Below are 21,011 nucleotides of genomic sequence, written 5' to 3'. Positions count from 1 at the left end.
ATAATGACGGATTACTGATGCCATTCTTCCTGGTAACGACTGACATTATCCCCCCACACCCCTAACTCCACCCTACACACTCGTTCCTCAGTATAAACAACAATAATTATAACGTTAGGGCACATGACGCTGTACTTTACCTCTGAATATCATTGATAATCCAGTGCCGGTTTTTCAAGACAGATTCCAGCCGGCCGAATTAAGCTTCGGTTTGCCCCTCCCTGTCTTGTAACGTTGGCAATTCCTGCACCCCCTTAGTCACGCGCACAAAGCCTGGCCAGGTCCAAATTGTAGTGCCAGGCGAGGTAGTGATTAGGGATTACACCGTTGCATCCAGCCAGTGTTCATGATTACACTGCCGCCCCCAGCCAATCACATCCTAAGACTTAATCCTCGCTAACCAATGAACGGCAAGCACTGGTGTTGATTGATTATTCCTGTGTTTGCAGGATTGATGTAGACGTGAGGAGAGTTGATGTGGGAGCGTTGATGAAGAGCTGATGGGGAGCGTTGATGTAGGGGAGAGTTGATGTAGGGAGTGATGATGGGGAGTGTTGATGTAGGGGAGCGTTGATGTAGGGGAGAGTTGATGTAGGGGAGAGTTGATGGGGAGCGTTGATGTAGGGGAGAGTTGATGTAGGGGGAGAGTTGATGTAGGGGAGCGTTGATGTAGGGGAGAGTTGATGTAGGGGAGAGTTGATGTAGGGGGAGCGGCTGATGTAGGGAGAGTTGATAGGAGAGTTGATGTAGGGGGAGTTGATGTAGGGGAGAGTTGGATGGAGGGGAGCGTTGATGTAGGGGGAGAGTTGATGTAGGGGAGAGTTGATGGGAGAGTTGATGTAGGGGAGAGTTGATGTAGAGGCTGATGTAGGAGAGTTGATGTAGGGGAGAGTTGATGTAGGGGAGAGTTGATGTGGGGAGAGTTGATGGGGAGCTGTTGATGTAGGGAGAGCTGATGTAGGGGAGCGTTGATGTAGGGGAGAGTTGATGTAGGGGAGAGTTGATGCAGGGGAGCGTTGGATGTAGGGGAGAGTTGATGTAGGGAGAGTTGATGGAGGGAGAGTTGATGTAGGGGAGCGTTGATGTAGGGGAGAGTTGATGGGGGAGAGTTGATGAGGGGAGAGTTGATGAGGGGAGGTTGATGTAGGGGAGAGTTGATGTAGGGGAGCGTTGATGTAGGGGAGAGTTGATGGGGAGAGTTGATGTAGGGGAGCGTTGATGTAGGGGAGAGTTGATGGGGAGCGTTGATGGGGAGCGTTGATGGGGAGAGTTGATGTAGGGGAGCGTTATAGGGATGTTGATGTAGGGGAGCGTTGATGTAGGGAGAGATGTAGGGAGAGTTGATGTAGGGAGCGTTGATGTAGGGGAGTTGATGTAGGGGCGTTGATGTGGGGGAGAGTTGATGGGGAGAGTTGATGTAGGGGAGCGTTGGTGTAGGGAGAGTTGATGTAGGGGAGCGGTGATGTAGGGGAGCGTTGATGTAGGGAGCGTTGATGTAGGGGAGAGTTGATGTAGGGAGGTTGATGTGGGAGCGTTGATGTAGAGCGTTGATGTAGGGGAGAGTTGAGTGGAGGAGAGTTGATGTGGGAGCGTTGATGTAGGGAGAGTTGATGTAGGGAGCGTTGATGTCGAGGCGTTGATGTCAGGGAGCGTTGATGTAGGGAGCGTTGATGTGAGAGAGAGTTGATGTAGGGGAGAGTTGATGTAGGGAGCGTTGATGTAGGGGAGAGTTGATGGGGAGAGTTGATGTGGGGAGAGTTGATGTAGGGGAGCGTTGGTGTGAGGAGAGTTGATGTAGGGGGTTGATGGGAGTGTGGAGAGCGTTGTGATGGGGAGAGTTGATGTAGGGGAGTTGATGTACGGAGCGTTGATGTAGAGCGTTGATGAGGGAGAGTTGGTGGAGGAGTTGATGTAGGAGCGTTGATGTAGGGAGAGTGAAGGGCGTTGATGCGGAGCGTTGATGTCAGGGAGCGGAGAGTTGATGTGGGGAGCGTTGATGGGGAGCGTTGATGTAGGAGAGTTGATGTAGGGAGCGTTGATGTGGGGAGCGTTGATGTAGGGAGCGTTGATGGAGGAGCGTTGATTGATGTAGGGAGAGTTGATGTAGGGGCGTTGATGTAGGGGAGAGTTGATGTAGGGAGAGTTGATGAGGGAGAGTTGATGTAGGGGGCGTTGATGTAGGGGGCGTTGATGGGAGAGTTGATGTAGGGAGCGTTGATATCTTCCAGGTATGGTTCATTGCCTCTTGTCCCTGCCTACTACTACTACTACTGTTGATACTAATGCTGTTGCTGGTACTGTTATCTCTCTCTCTCTCTCTCTCTCCTCCCACCGCTATGTGGAGTATCATTAGGAGTAATTATGTCGCGTTTATGACTATTGTCGCTTCATTATCCAGTTTTCTCGTTATTTTCACTCAAATATTCTTCCATAATAATGTATGTTTACCCACTGATATATTTCCTTAACAATATATAATAACCCCCACAATATATTCACCCCCGCCCTATTATATTATATTATCCGATTTTTAATATTTATTATAAGAAACATAAGAAAAAGCTACCGTTCCTCTGGGTCTGTGCCAAGAGGGGAGGTTGTGTTCTGCTCGTGTCGGCTACGTTGGTAAATGTGACGGGAAAGACAGGTGAGATGGCAAGAAAAGTTCAGTTTGTTTCACTACAAAATGTATAAAGAAAAACAGACTATACAGCTTCGATGTCTACAGAACTACAGTAGGTCATATTTTTTAGTTCTCTTTTTATATTTTTTTTATTGTTATCAGAAAAAGATCATTCGTCACTTTGTATTTCTACAGTATTAAGCAGATCGTTAACATTATTTATAAGATCAAGTTATATTCTCCGACATAATTTTCCCCTAAAAATACATTTCTACATTTCCCCGACAAAATATTTTTCCCTAACCATGTGTTTTCTTCTCGGTGGTCGTCGTGGGAGGTTCCAAGTCGTTTTTTCCCCGTATTTTCCTGCCTCTGTCAGATCTAGTCATTTATTATGTGTTTTATGAATAGTTGGATGATGTTTCCTCGTGTTTGTGGTGTACCCAGGACTGTGTGTGGGGGACCAGGACAGTATGTACGTCTGTCTGTTTCTTTCTCTGTGTTTGTGCTTGTAGTGTTGCTGTTGGGTGTTTGTAGCTGTATGTTTTTTGGTGTGTGTGTATTATTGTTGTGTGTGTGTGTGTGTGTGTGTGTGTGTGTGTGTGTGTGTGTGTGTGTGTGTGTGTGTGTGGAGATAATGGCCTCGTGCGTCGCTAAACTGTCGACCCTCATACCTCAGGGTCTGTGTCGTCCCTCTGAGTTGGCGACCCCGTCATTCTTCGTTTAGCTTGGCGTCCCCATCTTCATTAATACACCTAGAATATCGGTATTATTTTCAGATTTTGTTGCTAAAGTAAACTACATCTAATTCTATATATACCTATTTTGTCCCTGTTTTATTGACTTTTATACAACTATACATATAGCATGTGTACTATACATATATACAGGGTGTGTATCTTGTATTCGTTGAGTGAAGAGAGTTTTGTTGACGTGACTCGTAATGATCCTACCCCCCGGTGTGAGGACTCGGTACACTACACCCTAATTAACACGAACTGCTATTAGTCTCTACCTGGTGCGTGTGTGGGTGGGTGTGTGGGTGTGGGTGGGTGGGTGTGTGTGTGTGTGGGGGTGGGTGTGGTGGTGTGTGGTGTGGTGGGTGGGTGTGTGTGTGTGGGTGTGTGGGTGGGTGTGTGTGGGGTGGGTGTGGGTGTGTGTGGGTGTGGGTGGGTGGGTGGGTGTGACGGTGTGGCTAAGTCACCTGGCCGATCAAAGGGCATTCGTGCAGACTGTCTTGATGTTAAGGCGGGGAAAATGTCACCAGAATTATCATGACTCCAAACTGACGAGAATAATTGCGAATCATTTTTTTTCTTTTAATTCTGTTTCCTAAGTTTATTATTATTTTTTATTTGTTTATTCTCTTTATGTATGTATTATCCGTTATTGGGGTTTATGCCTTATTTCAGTATTCGTATTACGTAACTTCTTCTTCGTCTTGTTATCAAAGTTTCGCAAAATTCATCATTATCTCTGATTATTTTTTTCACAGGATTTCGTCTTATTTTCGTTTCTTTTCTACCCATTTTAATTCTCCTTTTTTTTCATTTCAATATTTTTATCCTTCGGTCTGTTTTTTTCTCTCGTTTCTTTCAGCTGTCTTCATTCTTTTCCGGGTCTTCTTTTTTATCACATTTTTTCACGAATCTCCTTTTTTATCAATATTTTTTTTAGTTTTTTTTATATTTTTTTCACTTTCGTTTTTCTGTTCGATATGTTTTCCCTCTTCCTTTCTCTCGTATTTTTGTAATTATTTTTCTGCCATTTCCTTGTACACTCTTTCATTTATTATTTGTTATCTCCTGTCCGTAGATCTGTCCGTCTTTATGTTCGTCCTTTTGTCCTTAATCTATGTCCGTTTGTCTGTCTTTACTTACGTCCGTCCGTCTGTTAGTACGGTCGTCCTACAATCTCTAAAAAACGCCATTATCGTCCGTATGCAAATTAGCCATAAGGTAAAGAGTTGCTAAATTAGAGATGGTGTTATCTTCTTCTTTTCTTCTTTCTTCTTTCTTCTTCACTAACACTTCCATAACTCTATCTATATGTACACACACACACACACACACACACACGCACACACGCACACACTTTGCACTGACGGTGGTGTATAAATAATATTGTCATTTAAGGGATGGAAAGGGGGTGGGAAGGAAGGAGTTAGGGGGAGGGAGGGTGACCAGGAGCCAGTAGTTGGTATGTGATGGTTAACCGTGTGCTTGAAGTGATGATGATAGTGATGATGGTGATTTGATAGTGGTGCCAATGATGAAAATGATGACAATGATAATTATATTGATAGTGATAATAATGATGATGATGATGATGATGATGATGATGATGGCTTTGGTATGAGCAGTAGCTAAGTATGATTTAATGACGTACCGTTGCTGGATATATATGTCGTGAGAGATGGAAATTTGTAGCTATAACTATGAGAGAGTCCCACCTCGTCATAAACACAGTCTATATATCATAATAGTTTGTCAGTCTCTTGGTTCTGATTCACTATTCTCAGTTGGTGTATTTATGTTGTGGTAATGTTGTATGAACCTGTATACTCCTAAGTTTGTATTAATGTGTATACTATGAGCTAAATGTTGGTGATGGTGGAGTGGGGGAGTGTGTTGGTGATGGTGGGAGAGAGTGTGTTGATGGTGGAAGGGGAGTGTGTTGGTGATGGTGGAATGGGGGGTGTGTTGGTGATGGTGGAGGAGTGTGTGTTGTTGATGGTGGAAGAGTGTGTTGGTGATGGTGGAAGAGTTAAGTGATGGTGGAGGGTGTGTTGTTGATGGTGGAATGGGTGGGTGTGTTGGTGATGGTGGAGAGGAGTGTGTTGGTGATGGTGGAATGGGGTGGGTGTGTTGGTGATGGTGGGAGAGTGTGTTGGTGATGGTGGAATGGGGGTGTGTTGGTGATGGTGGAAGGGAGTGTGTGTTGGTGATGGTGGAGAGGAGTGTGTTGGTGTTGGAATGGGGGGTGTGTTGGTGATGGTGGAGAGAGTGTGTTGGTGATGGTGGAATGGGGGGTGTTGGTGATGGTGGAGAGAGAGTGTGTTGGATGGTGGAGAGGGGTGTGTTGGTGATGGTGGAGAGTGTGTGGTGATGGTGGAATGGGGGGTGTGTTGGTGATGGTGGAAGGGGGTGTGTGTTGGTGATGGTGGAGAGAGTGTGTTTGATGGTGGAGAGTGTGTTGGTGATGGTGGAGAGAGTGTGTTGGTGATGGTGGAATGGGGGGGTGTGTTGGTGATGGAGAGAGAGTGTGTTGGTGATGGTGGAATGGGGGTGTGTTGGTGATGGTGGAGGGGTGTGTGTTGGTGATGGTGGAGAGGGAGTGTGTTGGTGATGGTGGAATGGGGGGTGTGTTGGTGATGGTGGAGGGTGTGTGTTGGTGATGGTGGAGAGGAGTGTGTTGGTGATGTGGAATGGGGTGTGTTGGTGATGGTGGAGAGAGAGTGTGTTGGTGATGGTGGAATGGGGTGTTGGTGATGGTGGAGAGAGTGTGTGTTGGTGATGGTGGAGGAGTGTGTTGGTGATGGTGGAAGGGGAGTGTGTTGGTGATGGTGGAAGGGAGTGTGTGTTGGTGATGGTGGAAGGGGGAGTGTGTTGGTGATGGTGGAAGGGGGAGTGTGTTGGTGATGGTGGAAGGGGGAGTGTGTTGAATTCCATTATTTATTCCTGATTAATATAACAGAAGAAGCTAGACGCGATAAACCTAACCTAACCTGACCTAACCTAACCTAACCTGACCTAACCTGATCTGACCTGATCTGACCTTTTTACAGTACTCTTTTGATAAAGGCTCTAAATTAATACCGTGAAACAAAAGTACGGAAGATAGATTTAATTAGTTAGGTATTTTTCACTTCTCTTTTGACGGTGGAAACAATAAAACTCGGTATAAATGGTAAAATAAAATAGCAGTGGAAAAATACAGAAGGTGAACGTGAGTAGTGAAGATCTTTTATTTTTCATTTATTTTTGATGAGGCGGATTTTTTTGTCCCCCTTTCAGGCTCAGGTGTGGAAAGGGTTAACAGAAGATCCCCTGAAAATGAAAATAAACCCTAGGAACAAATTGAAGCACATTTAGTAATTTTTTTCGGATATTTAGCCTTGAAAAATATCCCAGAGGAAGAGTTAGGAAAGAACTTTACAAAGAAAAATAGCCAAGGTAGATTTGATTAGTGGAGTGAAGAATAATGAACCTAGGTAAACAGAAGTGACGGGGGGACCAGGTGGGCCCACACACACACACACACGTCGCTCCTCCTCCTCCACACGGCACCGCCTCGTTAGGGTGGAAATCCTGTATCATACCCATGGCTCGTGAACTTTAGGTCCTTGTTACCCCCCAGGCGGGCATCTTTCATCCCCGGGGTCTTTGGAAAAGTTTGTTTGCGATCGTCCAAGGCTTTTGTGCCGGCAACCAGCGGCGGGGCTCATTAGTAGGGGGAGGGAGGGAGGTAAATAGTGAGGTAGAGGGCTCACGCGCGTGCACACACACATTCAGTATACGCTTGCGCACAAACATATTTAACTGGGCCACATAAACCCTCCCGCCGTACACACAACGCCACCTAAACGAGATTAAATAACGGGTCACCTGAAGATTAACCCACTGCTTATTTCACCTAATGGTTAAACACCCGAACGCTACCTGGGGGATAAGGTTAGGTTAGTGTTAGGTTAGGTTAGAACATAAGAACATAAGAAAATAAGGAGTCTGCAATAGGCCGGTTGGCCTGTGCATGGCAGCTCCTGTCGAGAGTTACTACCACTCTCTATCATCCATGAATCTATCTAGCCTCCTTTTGAAACTTTCCAGAGTTCCCGCACTTACTACAAAGTTGCTAAGCTTGTTCCACTCGTCCACCACCCTATTTGTGAACCAGTTTCTTCCTATCTCCCTCCTAAACCTAAACTTATCCAACTTGAATACGTTGCTCCGAGTCCTATCCTGCTCGGATATTATAAGAACTTTATCTATATCCCCTTTATTGATTCCTTTCACCCACTTAAATACTTCTATCATATCTCCCCGCACTCTTCGTCTTTCTAGGGAATGCAAGTTAAGTTTCTTTAGCCTATCCTGATATGGAAGGTTTCTAAGTCCCGGAATCATTTTTGTCATTCTTCGCTGCACCGACTCTAGTGAATTTATATCCATTCTATAATAGGGGCACCAGAACTGAACCGCATAATCGAGGTGCGGCCTGACTAGCGCAAGATATAGTTGCAATAAGACCTCTGCACTCTTGTTACTTACACTTCTAGATATAAAACCCAATACTCTGTTTGCCTTATTTCGAACATTAACGCACTGTTTTCTAGGCCGTAGGTCCGGGCTTACAAGTACCCCTAGGTCTCTTTACAAGTCGACTTCTCTAGGTTGATGTTGTTAAGGCTGTATACATTATATAAGTATTTGTTCTTCCAATATTAAGTACGCTGCACTTGCTGGTGTTGAATTTCATTTGCCATTTTCAGACCACCCCTGCAGTTTATTTAGATCCTCCTGTAATGCATTTGCATCCTGCCTGAATTAATTTGGCGCCCTATTTTGGTGTCATCCGCAAACTTGCTTATGTCACTGCTGATCCCAGTATCTAGATCGTTTATGTAGATTATGAACAAGAGTGGGCCTAGTACTGACCCCTGGGGAACCCCACTGGTTACACGGCCCCACTCAGATTTAACACCATCTACGCTGACCCTCTGCGTTCTATCGGTGAGCCATGATTTTATCCAATTTAAAACTTTCCCCTTCGATACCATGAGCCTTAATTTTTCTCAGAAGCCTCTGATGCGGTACTCTGTCAAATGCTTTGCTAAAGTCTAAGTAAATAACATCGTAATTTTCGTCATTATCTACTACCTCGAAGACTTTCTTAAAAAACGTTAGCAGATTTGTTAGGTAACTGTTAGGGTGTTCAATCATTAGGTTAAATAAGGTGGGGGTTAATCTTCAGGTGATCCGAAATAACAATTTAACATTAAAATCTCTGGTCGGGTTGTGTCTTTTTCTTAAAGGTTGTGACCTTGACCTCTGACCTTACGGCCCCAATAACCAAACTCTTTAATTAATGTTCAGAACTAAACACCAATAAACAATGTTCAAAACTAAACACTAATAAACATTGTTCAGAACTAAACACTAATAAACATTGTTCAGAACTAAACACTAATAAACATTGTTCAGAACTAAGCACTAATAAACATTGTTCAAAACTAAACACTAATAAACATTGTTCAGAACTAAACACTAATAAACATTGTTCAGAACTAAACACTAATAAACATTGTTCAGAACTAAGCACTAATAAACATTGTTCAGAACTAAACACTAATAAACATTGTTCAGAACTAAACACCAATAAACATTGTTCAGAACTAAACACTAATAAACATTGTTCAGAACTAAGAACTAATAAACATTGTTGAACTAAGCACTAATAAACATTGTTCAGAACTAAACACTAATAAACATTGTTCAGAACTAAGACACTAATAAACATTGTTCAGAACTAAACACTAATAAACATTGTTCAGAACTAAACACTAATAAACATTGTTCAGAACTAAACACTAATAAACATTGTTCAGAACTAAACACTAATAAACATTGTTCAGAACTAAGCACTAATAAACATTGTTCAGAACTAAACACTAATAAACATTGTTCAGAACTAAACACCAATAAACATTGTTCAGAACTAAACACTAATAAACATTGTTCAGAACTAAGCACTAATAAACATTGTTCAGAACTAGACACTAATAAACATTGTTCAGAACTAAGCACTAATAAACATTGTTCAGAACTAAACACTAATAAACATTGTTCAGAACTAAACACTAATAAACATTGTTCAGAACTAAACACTAATAAACATTGTTCAGAACTAAACACTAATAAACATTGTTCAGAACTAAGCACTAATAAACATTGTTCAGAACTAAACACTAATAAACATTGTTCAGAACTAAACACTAATAAACATTGTTCAGAACTAAACACTAATAAACATTGTTCAGAACTAAACACTAATAAACATTGTTCAGAACTAAACACAGTTATGACCCCAAGTGATGAACCAGCACTGACTGTAGGGACCCGGGTATGAGTGGAGAGGACGAACACACAGTTAAGAGAAAACACTGAAATATTGCTCAGACTGCACCCGAAACACCGACGTTTTTTGTATTGGAATAACATATTTTCAAGCCGTCGTTTTCTTTCTGTCAGTAGAGATGTCAAACTGTCTATCTGTCTGTCTCCACGTAAAAAAATTCTCTTGTGTATCCATCTGTCAGTTTAAACGCTTGTGTATAGTACCTGTCTATTGTGAAGCTTTACCGTACCGTACCCGTACCGTCCCGCTCCTTAACACGGCTTTGAGTCTGTCACTTTTGATACCCTGTCACTCACACTGCTCGTCTGTATTCTGTATGTTTGTTTAAACGCCAGCCCATCCCATTGTGAGAGCCGGATACAAGATATTCCAATAAACTTTTTTTTTAATTGTTGAATATTCTTTTTTATTCCGTCAAACATCATCGCTTTTAAAATATTCCGATTGACGAAATCTGTCATCAGAGTTACGGTAAAATCCTCGGGAGAATTTTGAATGACGAGGGAAACATGATCAACAGTCTGGTGTTCTTTATAAGCCAGTTGGATCAGCCTTTGTCGCTAACTGCACCTGTATAATGGCGTGTTGTTTAATGGCGTGGTTCTCTTGCCTGTTTAATTGGCGGTGTGTGGCACCGGTTTCGTGTCAACACAAAGACTAATAAATATATGTTTTATGTTGACTGACACATCGGTGACGCCATCTACTGCTACTACTATTACTACTACTACTTTTTTTTTTGGCCTCCAGCCTCCCTCAATAGCCATACCTTCGTCACCATTTTATTACCTTAATATTAAATATCCCAATACATAAGTAGCTATCCTAGCTGTGTTGAGTTAGTTGAACCGCAGATCTATGCGGCATTCAGTGACTCATAGTCAATATCTGCAGCAGTTGTCGGCTTTAGGGCCGATGATCTCTTTCCCCTGAGGCAGAGCAAAGCCGACCGAATTAGAGAGAAGGACAATCGACATCTCATCCAGGCTGTAACATAACTTCTGGGCTGCTGCTTCTGTTCGGAGATCAACTCCGCGAGTCTGGCGTAGAAGCATCTTGCACTTGGTCCCATCCCACCAGAGGTTGTGAACACTAGAGGAGTGAAGCTGCCTTGATCAACGTTCTGAATTCTCTCCCCGTATGCCCTTATCTTGTCGTTCACTCCTACTACTACTACTACTACTACTACTACTGCTACAAAAAATACTACTACCATTCCTAGCCTTAATCATTCACCACTACCACAATCTTAGTCACCCACTTCAACTGCGACCACAATCTTAGTCACTATCACTACCAAAATCATGGCCCCACTACCACTGACACACCACCACCTCTACTCACCACCACCCGTACACCATATCCTCCTTACCACAACTCCCTCCCCACCAAAGACGCACCACCAATCCCACACCACCACCCTGTCGTCACCACCACCACCACACCACCCCACACCACTACACCTCACACCACTACCTTCACCCCCACACCACCAGCAGGAAGTTCCTCGGTCTTCCCCCTTCCTCCTCCTGTAGAAGTGTTCAAGATAAGGAAGTGATAGAGAGAACTAGTCGGGGTTTATGTTCTGTGATAACACGTTAGCTGCCAATTACCTTTCGGTCGGAGCATGAAGCAGGTGGGTGATACTGTGGTGATAACGTTCTCACAGTCTGAATACTTGACACACACACACACCGCCTCCATCTTCTAATACTAACGACACACGCACATACTGTACACACACACACACACACACACACACACACACACACACACACACACACACACATGCTTAGGCCAAGTGTTTGCATTTAATGACCCAAGTTTTTTTGAGAGGAAAAAAATTGCTTCTCTTGTAATATACCTAACCTAACCCAACGTAACCTAACCTAAACCACTGGCACTCAACACCATCAGTACGACGAATTAACCCCCCCCCCCCAAACGATAGCTATCATCTTGCTTAAGGGAATAAGTTATCGTATTCAGGGTTTATATAGCTTTTTTAAGGGATCAAGTTACTGTACTCAAGGGCTGACAGGGTAACCTAACCTAACCTAACCTAACCTAACCTAACTCTTGTGTTTTAATGTCTCTTACGTACTACTTCAGACATTCGCCTGTGAGGAGACGTGATCAAATAGACCTTAGTCTTAAGTGGATTCCAATACTAATTCACCCCCTATTATATTGGTTAGGTTAGGATAAGTTAAGGATGGGGTTGGTTAGGTTAGGTTAGGCTAGGTTAGGTTAGGTTAGGTGCTAATTATTAAGGGTTGACATTGTTAGTTCGGATTAGGTTTGGGTATAAAGTTAATATGGGTTAAGGTTAGGTTAGGTTAGGTTAGGTTAGGTTAGGTTAGGTTAGGGTAGGTTAGGTTAGGTTAGGTTAGGTTAGGTTAGGTTAGGTTCTGCTAGGATTTAATGGCTCCCTAAAATATTCGTAAACTGCACATGATAAAAATAGTGAACCACTCTGCTGGTTTCTTTATACAATTCTAATTATAATAAAGAGTTTTTCCTTCATCGTCTCCACAAGTCATGGTCCGGGGAGCCATTATGTTATTTCGGGATTAATTTCCGCTCTCTCCCGGCTGTATTTTTGGCCGCGATTTATTTAAGAAACCTGAAGGAAAACATCCGCAGACGTGGCTCTCCGTTAATTGGCTGTCAGGGTAGTTTGTGTGTGTGTGTGTGTGTGTGTGTGTGTGTGTGTGTGTGTGTGTGTGTGTGTGTGTGTGTGTGTGTGTGTGTGTGTGTGTGTGTGTGTGTGGGAGTGAGGAGTGAGTGTGTGTGTGTGTGTGTGTTAGTGAGTGTGTGTGTGTGTGTGTGTGTGTGTGTGTGTGTGTGTGTGTGTGTGTGTGTGTGTAATAATTAACGGTTTATTGAAAGAGCTTACAGCCAGAAGGCTGAAAATATACAGTTACATATTTGGGGAATGGGTTTGAATTACAAATAATATACAAGTAACATAAGTGACACAAATAAGACATATAATAACTAGATGGGGAAAAGCTCAAACTACAGTTCATTTCAACATAGTGACAGTGCAAGGAGTAGTGTTTACTGGGAGTGAATACACTGGTTTATTACAAGTTATTGATAATTTTACAATGGTTTGGGACTGGGCTGTTCTTATAGCGATCAGTTCGTGCACGTATGGGCTGGATGCGGTTGTGGTGTCGAACAGCAATTCTCGGACTAGGGATCTCAGGTGGTAGTAGGAGCCGGTGTCGAGGATGGTGTAAAGCTTCTTACCAAATTTGCAGATGAGGTCGTGGTGATGGTCAGTGAGTCGAAAGGGTCAGTGTGTTGAGCGCTTCTTGATATGTGGGTAGGAAGGAGAATAATCTTGCATGCCCTCTTTGCACTTTTTCTAGTGTTTACGTTGTGTGGCATTTAGGAGGAAGACCAGGTGGGGAGGCATAGGTGAGCTTGGGAAGTATGAATGTTGTGTAAACACTGAGGAGCTCGTGTGCAGGAACCCGAGGACTTGAGTCGGCGGAGCAGGTGGAGACGGAAACTGAGGATTTGACAACTTCACTGACGTGTGGTTTCCAATTTGTTTGTTGTCTATGGTGACGCCGAGGAGCTTCGTGGAATCTACAACCTGGAGTGTGTTCGGACCTAGAGTAATGGAAGGAGGTGGGACAATGTCGGAGGAGAGTTGATGTGCATAACCATGGTCTTGGTATGGTTGATGGTGACATGGTGTGTGTGTGTGTGTGTGTGTGTGTGTGTGTGTGTGTGTGTGTGTTTCACCATTTAAGCTGTGTGTCTTTACTGCACTGATAATTGCCTAAGTCGGTATAGTGCATAACTTTTACCTGTGCTTTAAGTGCTGTCGATACACATGTATACAGGTGTATCACGGGGCTGTGGTGTACATAGATTCATTAAGTTGGACTGTGCATCACTGTTAGTTGGACTGTGCATCACTGTTAGTTGGACTGTGTATCACTGTTAGTTGGACTGTGCATCACTATTAGTTGGACTGTGTATCACTGTTAGTTGGACTGTGCATCACTGTTAGTTGGACTGTGCATCACTGTTAGACAAATTCTGAAATAATGACGAACACACACACACACACACACACACACACACACACACACACACACACACACACACACACACACACACACTAACCGCACTAATACCCCGAGTGCTAAATTATAAATAACACTCTTATGTGGGGATTAGTCGTACGATAATTGCTTAATAATTGCATTGTAATTGATGAGTTATATCACACTGGCGATTATTATAATTAGTGAACCATAACAGGTATTTGTTGTGTGTCAGCCGCCGGGAGGTTAATCGGGTTTGGGTTTAATTAATAAAGCTCCGACAGGTATTTACAATGTAATTTGAGTTTGTATTATTTTTGGGTGTGGACGAAGAGGTTGGTTAGGTTAGGTTAGGTTAGGTTAGGTTAGGTTAGGTTAGGTTAGGTTAGGTTAGGTTAGATTAGGTTAGATTAGGTTAGGTTAGGTTAGGTTACGTTAGGTTAGGTTAGATTAGGTTAGGTTAGGTTAGGTTAGGTTAGGTTAGGTTAGGTTAGATTAAGTTAGGTTAGGTTAGGTTAAGTTAGGTTAGGTTAGGTTAAGTTAGGTTAGGTTAGGTTAGGTTTGATTAAGTTTGGTTAGGTTAGGTTAAGTTAGGTTAGGATAAGTGAGATTAAACTTTACTTAGATCTTTAGTTGATGAAATCAGACTGATCACAAGGCTGGTATTTTGAGTTTGATCATATAATTTTTTGGGGGGCGAGTTGATTAATGAAGATGTTTTAGTTGATCAAAGGAAGTTTATTTTAGAGGTTGATTATTTCGTTTGATCACAGGATGTTTTTACTTCCACTTATACATAATAATCATCCTCTTCATCCTTCATGCGTATACATAGTCATCCTCTTTAACCTACATTCATACATACATACATACATACATACATACCTACATACATACACACACACATACATACATACATATATACATAGATACACACACATACAAAGATACACACACACATACATACATACACATACATACATACATACATACATAGATACACACACATACAAAGATACATACATACATACATACATACATACATACATACATACATACATATATACATATTCCCCCAAAACTAACACACACTCACAGTTCATCCTGCATCCTGCCACCACACCAACGCGTATGCATTTACCAGGCAACACACGGGGATGCATACATAAAAACGCACACCAACACGGAGCGCCGCCTTCACCCGTACATATAACATGCTTACCTCGACCAGCGATGCAAAATGCAGGTCACGTGTCGGGTCGCAGTCGCCTCCTTGTACATGTGTGTGCGTTTTGTGTACGTATGAGTGTGTAGGTGACTGATGTGCACAGATAGTTGGCCGATTTGTGGCCTTGGTGAAGGAGAACGAAGGAAGGAAAGAAGTCAATCCAGCCGTCCTTGAATGAATGAATGAATGAATGAATGAATGGGGTCTAGTAATGTACTGTAGAGCCGAGAGAAAGAGAGAGAGAGAGAGAGAGAGAGAGAGAGAGAGAGAGAGAGAGAGAGAGAGAGAGAGAGAGAGAGAGAGAGAGGAGATGTACACACTTGTCAGTCTCTCACATAAAATGTGACCTATAATGTATGGAAACATGTATGTATGGGTGTTTTATGTAAAGTGTACATACAGTATATCTACATGTGTGTGTGTATTGATGACTTATGATGGTAAAACAGTACAGCTCACCAACTGGGAAATAATATTATTGACGTTGTATTATAATTATTTTCTTTACGATTATTGTATTTATATTATTATTATTATTATTATTATTATTATTATTATTATTATTATTATTATTATTATTATTATCAGTAGTTGTGAACATAATGAGGCAGAAAAGTTACACAAAAGACCTTTAATACAGGCAGAGTTGAGTGATGCTTAATAGATGATAGGAAGCATTACTCTTGAATATAACATCCCATACCAGCGAATAACATCTCTCGCTCGTGATAAGCTTCCATCAGTCAGGCTAGGAAAGGCGTTCTCTTGGCTTACTAAACGCAGCTAAATGTCACCTTGGGCCGGTAACACTGGGAGTGAAGGTCTGCCACAGCCTCCGGGTAATCCCCCACAAGGATTTGTCTGTAGGTTTATTTTTGTGTTTGATATGAAGGGTTTTTATTTGTGTGTGTGTGTGTGTGTGTGTGTGTGTGTGTGTGTGTGTGTGTGTGTGTGTCAGTGTCAGTTACATAGTAGCGTTACATATTCCAGTACACCTGTGTATGAGCGTCTACACCATTGTTTTTGTATGTACACATGTGCGTACTTACTAGCACACGCACACGACCGGCGGTGTCCATGCTTGCTAACGGCCGTCACTCCTTGTTACGATCACAACAGACAACAAATCAATTATTTTCACCTGTCTGGAAAGGTGTAGTGAAGTGCAAACAGCCAGCAGCAACCGGCCATATTTTTTTTAAGAGACGAACTGTGAAGTAAAGTTTTCCAATTGACAACGTTCAGTCCGTGAGCTTTAATGAACCCATATGGTTTGTTTGGGGGAGAGGGGAAGGGGGAGGAGGAGGAGAGAGAGAGAGGGAGGATGGGGGAACAGCCCTGGTATGACGGATGATTTAAGTAGCAGTCTCAAGGTAGTTTGTTTGTAATGAAGTAGAGCCTCACTGACAGCTTTTGCTGCTACACTCCACCATTGCCACTCAGACTTACTCTCGCCAACAAGCTGTTTATTGTGTCCCTGTGTTTAGAGATAGGCGCTGGTACTCCACCGTGTTGGTGTTATTTTATTATTATAGCACGCGTTAACGGTGAGCAGAACTTTGTCACTATAGAGCGAGTTACTGCCTCACAGGTCTCAGAGCTAGTTACTGCCCTCAGGTCTCTGGTAGTGCTAGTTACTGCCCCTCACAGGTCTCTGCAGTGCTTAGCTATCACCCTCACAGGTCTCTGGTAGAGCTAGTTACTGCCCTCACAGGTCTCTCAGAGCTAGCTACTGCCTCACAGGTCTCTGATAGAGCAAGTTACTGCCTCACAGGTCTCTGTAGAGTTGTTACTGTCCTCACACGTCTCTGGTAGTGCTAGTTACTGCCCCTCACAGGTCTCTGGTAGAGCAAGTTACTGCCCCTCACAGATCTCTGGTAGAGCTAGTTACTGCCCCTCACAGGTCTCTGGTAGAGCTAGTTACTGCCCCTCACATCAGTACTTGTATTAAGCATTATTTCTGCCAAGTGTTAATTATACAGGTAAATTTTGTCATTATAAAAAGTGGTTCATGAACCATCTCTTATGCAGCCTTTAATACTGTGCTTAAGTGAGCTTATTGTTAATCCTCGGTAAGTCTTAGGGAGGACTGGCCGGGTATCCACTGTGGTCAGGTGTTGATAATATTTAATAGTGTTTGGTGTAAAGCCCATCAACAGGTGTTGCTGGACTAGAATACTACCTTTAGTTATACCACATCTGATGAAGCTAAATAAATAATGGAAACTGATCGATGTTGTTTCTAATGACAGTAGTAACACGGTAGAGTTATGTCGTCTAAACTTCAACACGTGAACTATATTCTAGAATCAGGGAACACGTTATTGTAGATCTATTTCACGGAATGTTTTAACTATAACTCTTACAATAATTTAGTCTATAATTCTCAACCAAAGTCTTTAATTCAACCTTAACGTGCATGATTAAGAGAGGCGGGCGGGGGCAGTCTTAGGGATCGATGATTCAAGCAGTTACCACCAGGCTGCAACAGCTTGTTACTTCATTAATCCTGCCGCCAGGTTTATTCTTCCTTCACACGCCATGTAACTTACTTCCTGTCGCCAGGCTGTACACTGTGTCACCTCTAGCCCTTGTTGCTGGAGAGACGCACCATTATCCATCATGCTGGTGCTATCTTTAGGGTAGAGCTACTTACTGCCCCCACACAGGTCTCAGATAGAGCTACTTACTGCCCCCACACAGGTCTCAGATAGAGCTACTTACTGCCCCCACACAGGTCTCAGATAGAGCTAGTTACTGCCCCTCACAGGTCTCAGATAGAGCTACTTACTGCCCCACACAGGTCTGGTAGAGCAAGTTACTGCCCCACAGGTCTGGTAGGGCTACTTACTGCCCCTCACAGGTCTCAGATAGAGCTAGTTACTGCCCCACACAGGTCTGGTAGAGCTAGTTACTGCCCCACACAGGTCTGGTAGAACTGCTTACTGCCCCTCACAGGTCTCTGGTAGAGCTAATTACTGCCCACACCAAGGCCCCAGACAGAACTAGGTTTCTGCACCAACACAGGTCTGGTAGAACTACTTACTGCCTCACAGGTCTCTGGTAGAGCTAATTACTGCCCAACACCAAGGCCCCAGAGAGAGCTAGTTACTGCCCAACACCAAGGCCCCAGACAGAGCTAGTTACTGCCCAACACCAAGGCCCCAGAGAGAGCTAGTTACTGCCCAACACCAAGTCCCCAGACAGAACTAGTTACTGCCCAACACAAGGCCCCAGAGAGCTAGTTACTGCCCAACACCAAGGCCCCAGACAGAGCTAGTTACTGCTAGTTACTGCCCAACACCAAGGCCCCAGACAGAGCTAGTTACTGCCCAACACCAAGGCCCCAGACAGAGCTAGTTACTGCCCAACACCAAGGCCCCAGACAGAGCTAGTTACTGCCCAACACCAAGGCCCCAGACAGAACTAGTTACTGCCCAACACCAAGGCCCCAGACAGAGCTAGTTACTGCCCAACACCAAGTCCCCAGACAGAACTAGTTACTGCTTACTGGTCCCAGACAGAACCAGTTACTGCTCCAACACCAAGGCCCCAGACAGAGCTAGTTACTGCCCAACAAGACCCCAGACAAAGCTAGTTACTGCCCAACACCAAGGCCCCAGACAGAGCTAGTTACTGCCCAACACCAAGGCCCCAGACAGAACTAGTTACTGCCCAACACGAAGACCCCAGACAGAGCTAGTTACTGCCCAACACCAAGTCCCCAGACAAAGCTGGGGTTACTGCCCAACACCAAGGCCCCTGCAGACAGAGCTGTTGCCCAACACCAAGGCCCCAGACAGAGCTAGTTACTGCTGCCAACACAAGGCCCCAGACAGAGCTAGTTACTGCCCAACACCAAGGCCCCAGACAGAGCTAGTTACTGCCCAACACCAAGGCCCCAGACAGAGCTAGTTACTGCCCAACAAGACCCCAGACAAAGCTAGTTACTGCCCAACACCAAGGCCCCAGACAGAGCTAGTTACTGCCCAACACCAAGTCCCCAGACAGAACTAGTTACTGCCCAACTCCAAGTCCCCAGACAGAACTAGTTACTGCCCAACACAGGCCCCAGACAGAGCTAGTTACTGCCCAACAAGACCCCAGACAAAGCTAGTTACTGCCCAACACCCAAGTCCCCAGACAGAGCTAGTTACTGCCCAACACCAAGGCCCCAGACAGAGCTAGTTACTGCCCAACACCAAGTCCCCAGACAGAGCTAGTTACTGCCCAACACCAAGTCCCCAGACAGAGCTAGTTACTGCCCAACACCAAGGCCCCAGACAGAGCTAGTTACTGCCCAACACCAAGGCCTCAGCCAGTTACTACCCCACACACCAGCTGTGAACTTTATCTATGATTTTTTTTCGGACTTCAGAAGCTGTTCATTAGACCTTAAACTCGGTTATGTGATGACCTGGACTGCCCTGGTAACTAACGTGCTTCAAGTGTCAGGATTTAGAGTTAATGAATAAATATCTCCGGTGTGTGTGTGTGTGTGTGTGTGTGTGTGTGGAAGCTTAAGAGAGAGGTAATTAGACACATTTCGTGGAGGGGCGGGGATAGAAACTGAGGGAGTGTTGTCCGTGCCATCAACACTGACACCTTTATGGGGGAAGGGGGAGGGAATAAATGGTAATGAGGGCTAAAGTTCTAATGGTGTTTAGTTAATGGTGCTCAGTTTTAATGGTGCTCAGTCTTAATGGTGCTCAATCTTAATGGTGCTCAGTCTTAATGGTGCTCAATCTTAATGGTGCTCAATCTTAATGGTGCTCAGTCATAATGGTGCTCAGTCTTAATGGTGCTCAGTCTTAATGGTGCTCAATCTTAATGGTGCTCAATCTTAATGGTGCCCAGTCTTAATGGTGCTCAGTCATAATGGTGCTCAGTCTTAATGGTGCTCAGTCTTAATGGTGCTCAGTCTTAATAGTGCCCAGTCTTAATGGTGCCCAGTCTAATAGTTCTCAGTTATGGTCTAGAGGTGAAAATAGTGTTAGGTGTTCGTCAGCCTGTGTGTTAGTGTAATAATAATAATAATAATAATAATAATAATAATAATAATAATAATAATAATAACAAAACAGCAGGTAAAGGCGTAAAATACACAATAAACAGAGATTACATTAGTTACATATGGCTACAATGGGGAGCGGGTCATTTAACAAAAGCTTTCAGTCCAAATATAAAAAACATTGACTCTACATACAAACCTGGTGGCGTTGGCAAGGGCGGTACAACAGCCCTGTCCCAAACTAATAGATGATGATGAGAGGGAGCTGAGAGGGAGCTGAGAGGGAGCTGAGTGTACCAGTGTGCCTCTTGATTGTTAGATTATAGAATGACTAGGACAGTGTCGTCTAAGGGTTCGTGGTTTTTATTCAGGGTAAACAAGGGTGTGGAGGGGAGGGACGGTGCTCTTTTGTAGGTGTCAGGGTCAGCACTGGCCGCTACCCTCAGTGTCCCTCACCTGTTGGTAGGAGTTATTAGTCCCATGTGGTGTTGGCAGGAGTCCCCACCTCACACGTGGGGTCCTGGCCACCAACTTGTACCACTGGCCACTAACTTGTACCACTGGCCACTAACTTGTACCACTGGCCACTAACTTGTACCACTGGCCACTAACTTGTACCACTTGGCCACTAACTTGTACCACTGGCCACTAACTTGCACCACTGGCCACTAACTTGTACCACTGGCCACTAACTTGTACCACTGGCCACTAACTTGTACCACTGGCCACTAACTTGTACCACTGGCCACTAACTTGTCTCTTTTGTTTTGGTCAAGACATTAATCACCGATCATAGTACAGGTGTTGGTGGTGGGAGAGAGGTGGGACAGGGTTCAAGAGGCTGATCCAAGCAGCTCCCAGGGTACGGATGAGACACGCCCGATGGTGGTCAGGACGTGTGTGTGTGTGTGTGTGTGTGTGTGTGTGTGTGTGTGTGGGATC

The 21,011-nt window shown here is 43.9% G+C and overlaps 1 protein-coding gene across 1 annotated transcript in view; it reads right to left on the bottom strand.

Moving 5' to 3' along the window:
• Positions 1-396: 396 nt before the first annotated feature.
• The window catches only part of LOC121869476 (mucin-17-like), a 71,504-nt gene continuing 50,889 nt past the window's right edge, over positions 397-21,011 (bottom strand). The window contains exon 3 of the mRNA XM_042370829.1: positions 397-2,221. Within this exon, the coding sequence (XP_042226763.1) occupies positions 397-2,221 (1,825 nt within the window). The remainder of the gene's footprint in view (positions 2,222-21,011) is intronic.

This window comes from Homarus americanus, unplaced genomic scaffold (assembly GCF_018991925.1).
Source record: "Homarus americanus isolate GMGI-L3 unplaced genomic scaffold, GMGI_Hamer_2.0 scaffold23578, whole genome shotgun sequence".
Lineage (NCBI taxonomy): Eukaryota > Metazoa > Arthropoda > Malacostraca > Decapoda > Nephropidae > Homarus > Homarus americanus.
This window is presented reverse-complemented; position numbering and strand designations above follow the sequence as displayed.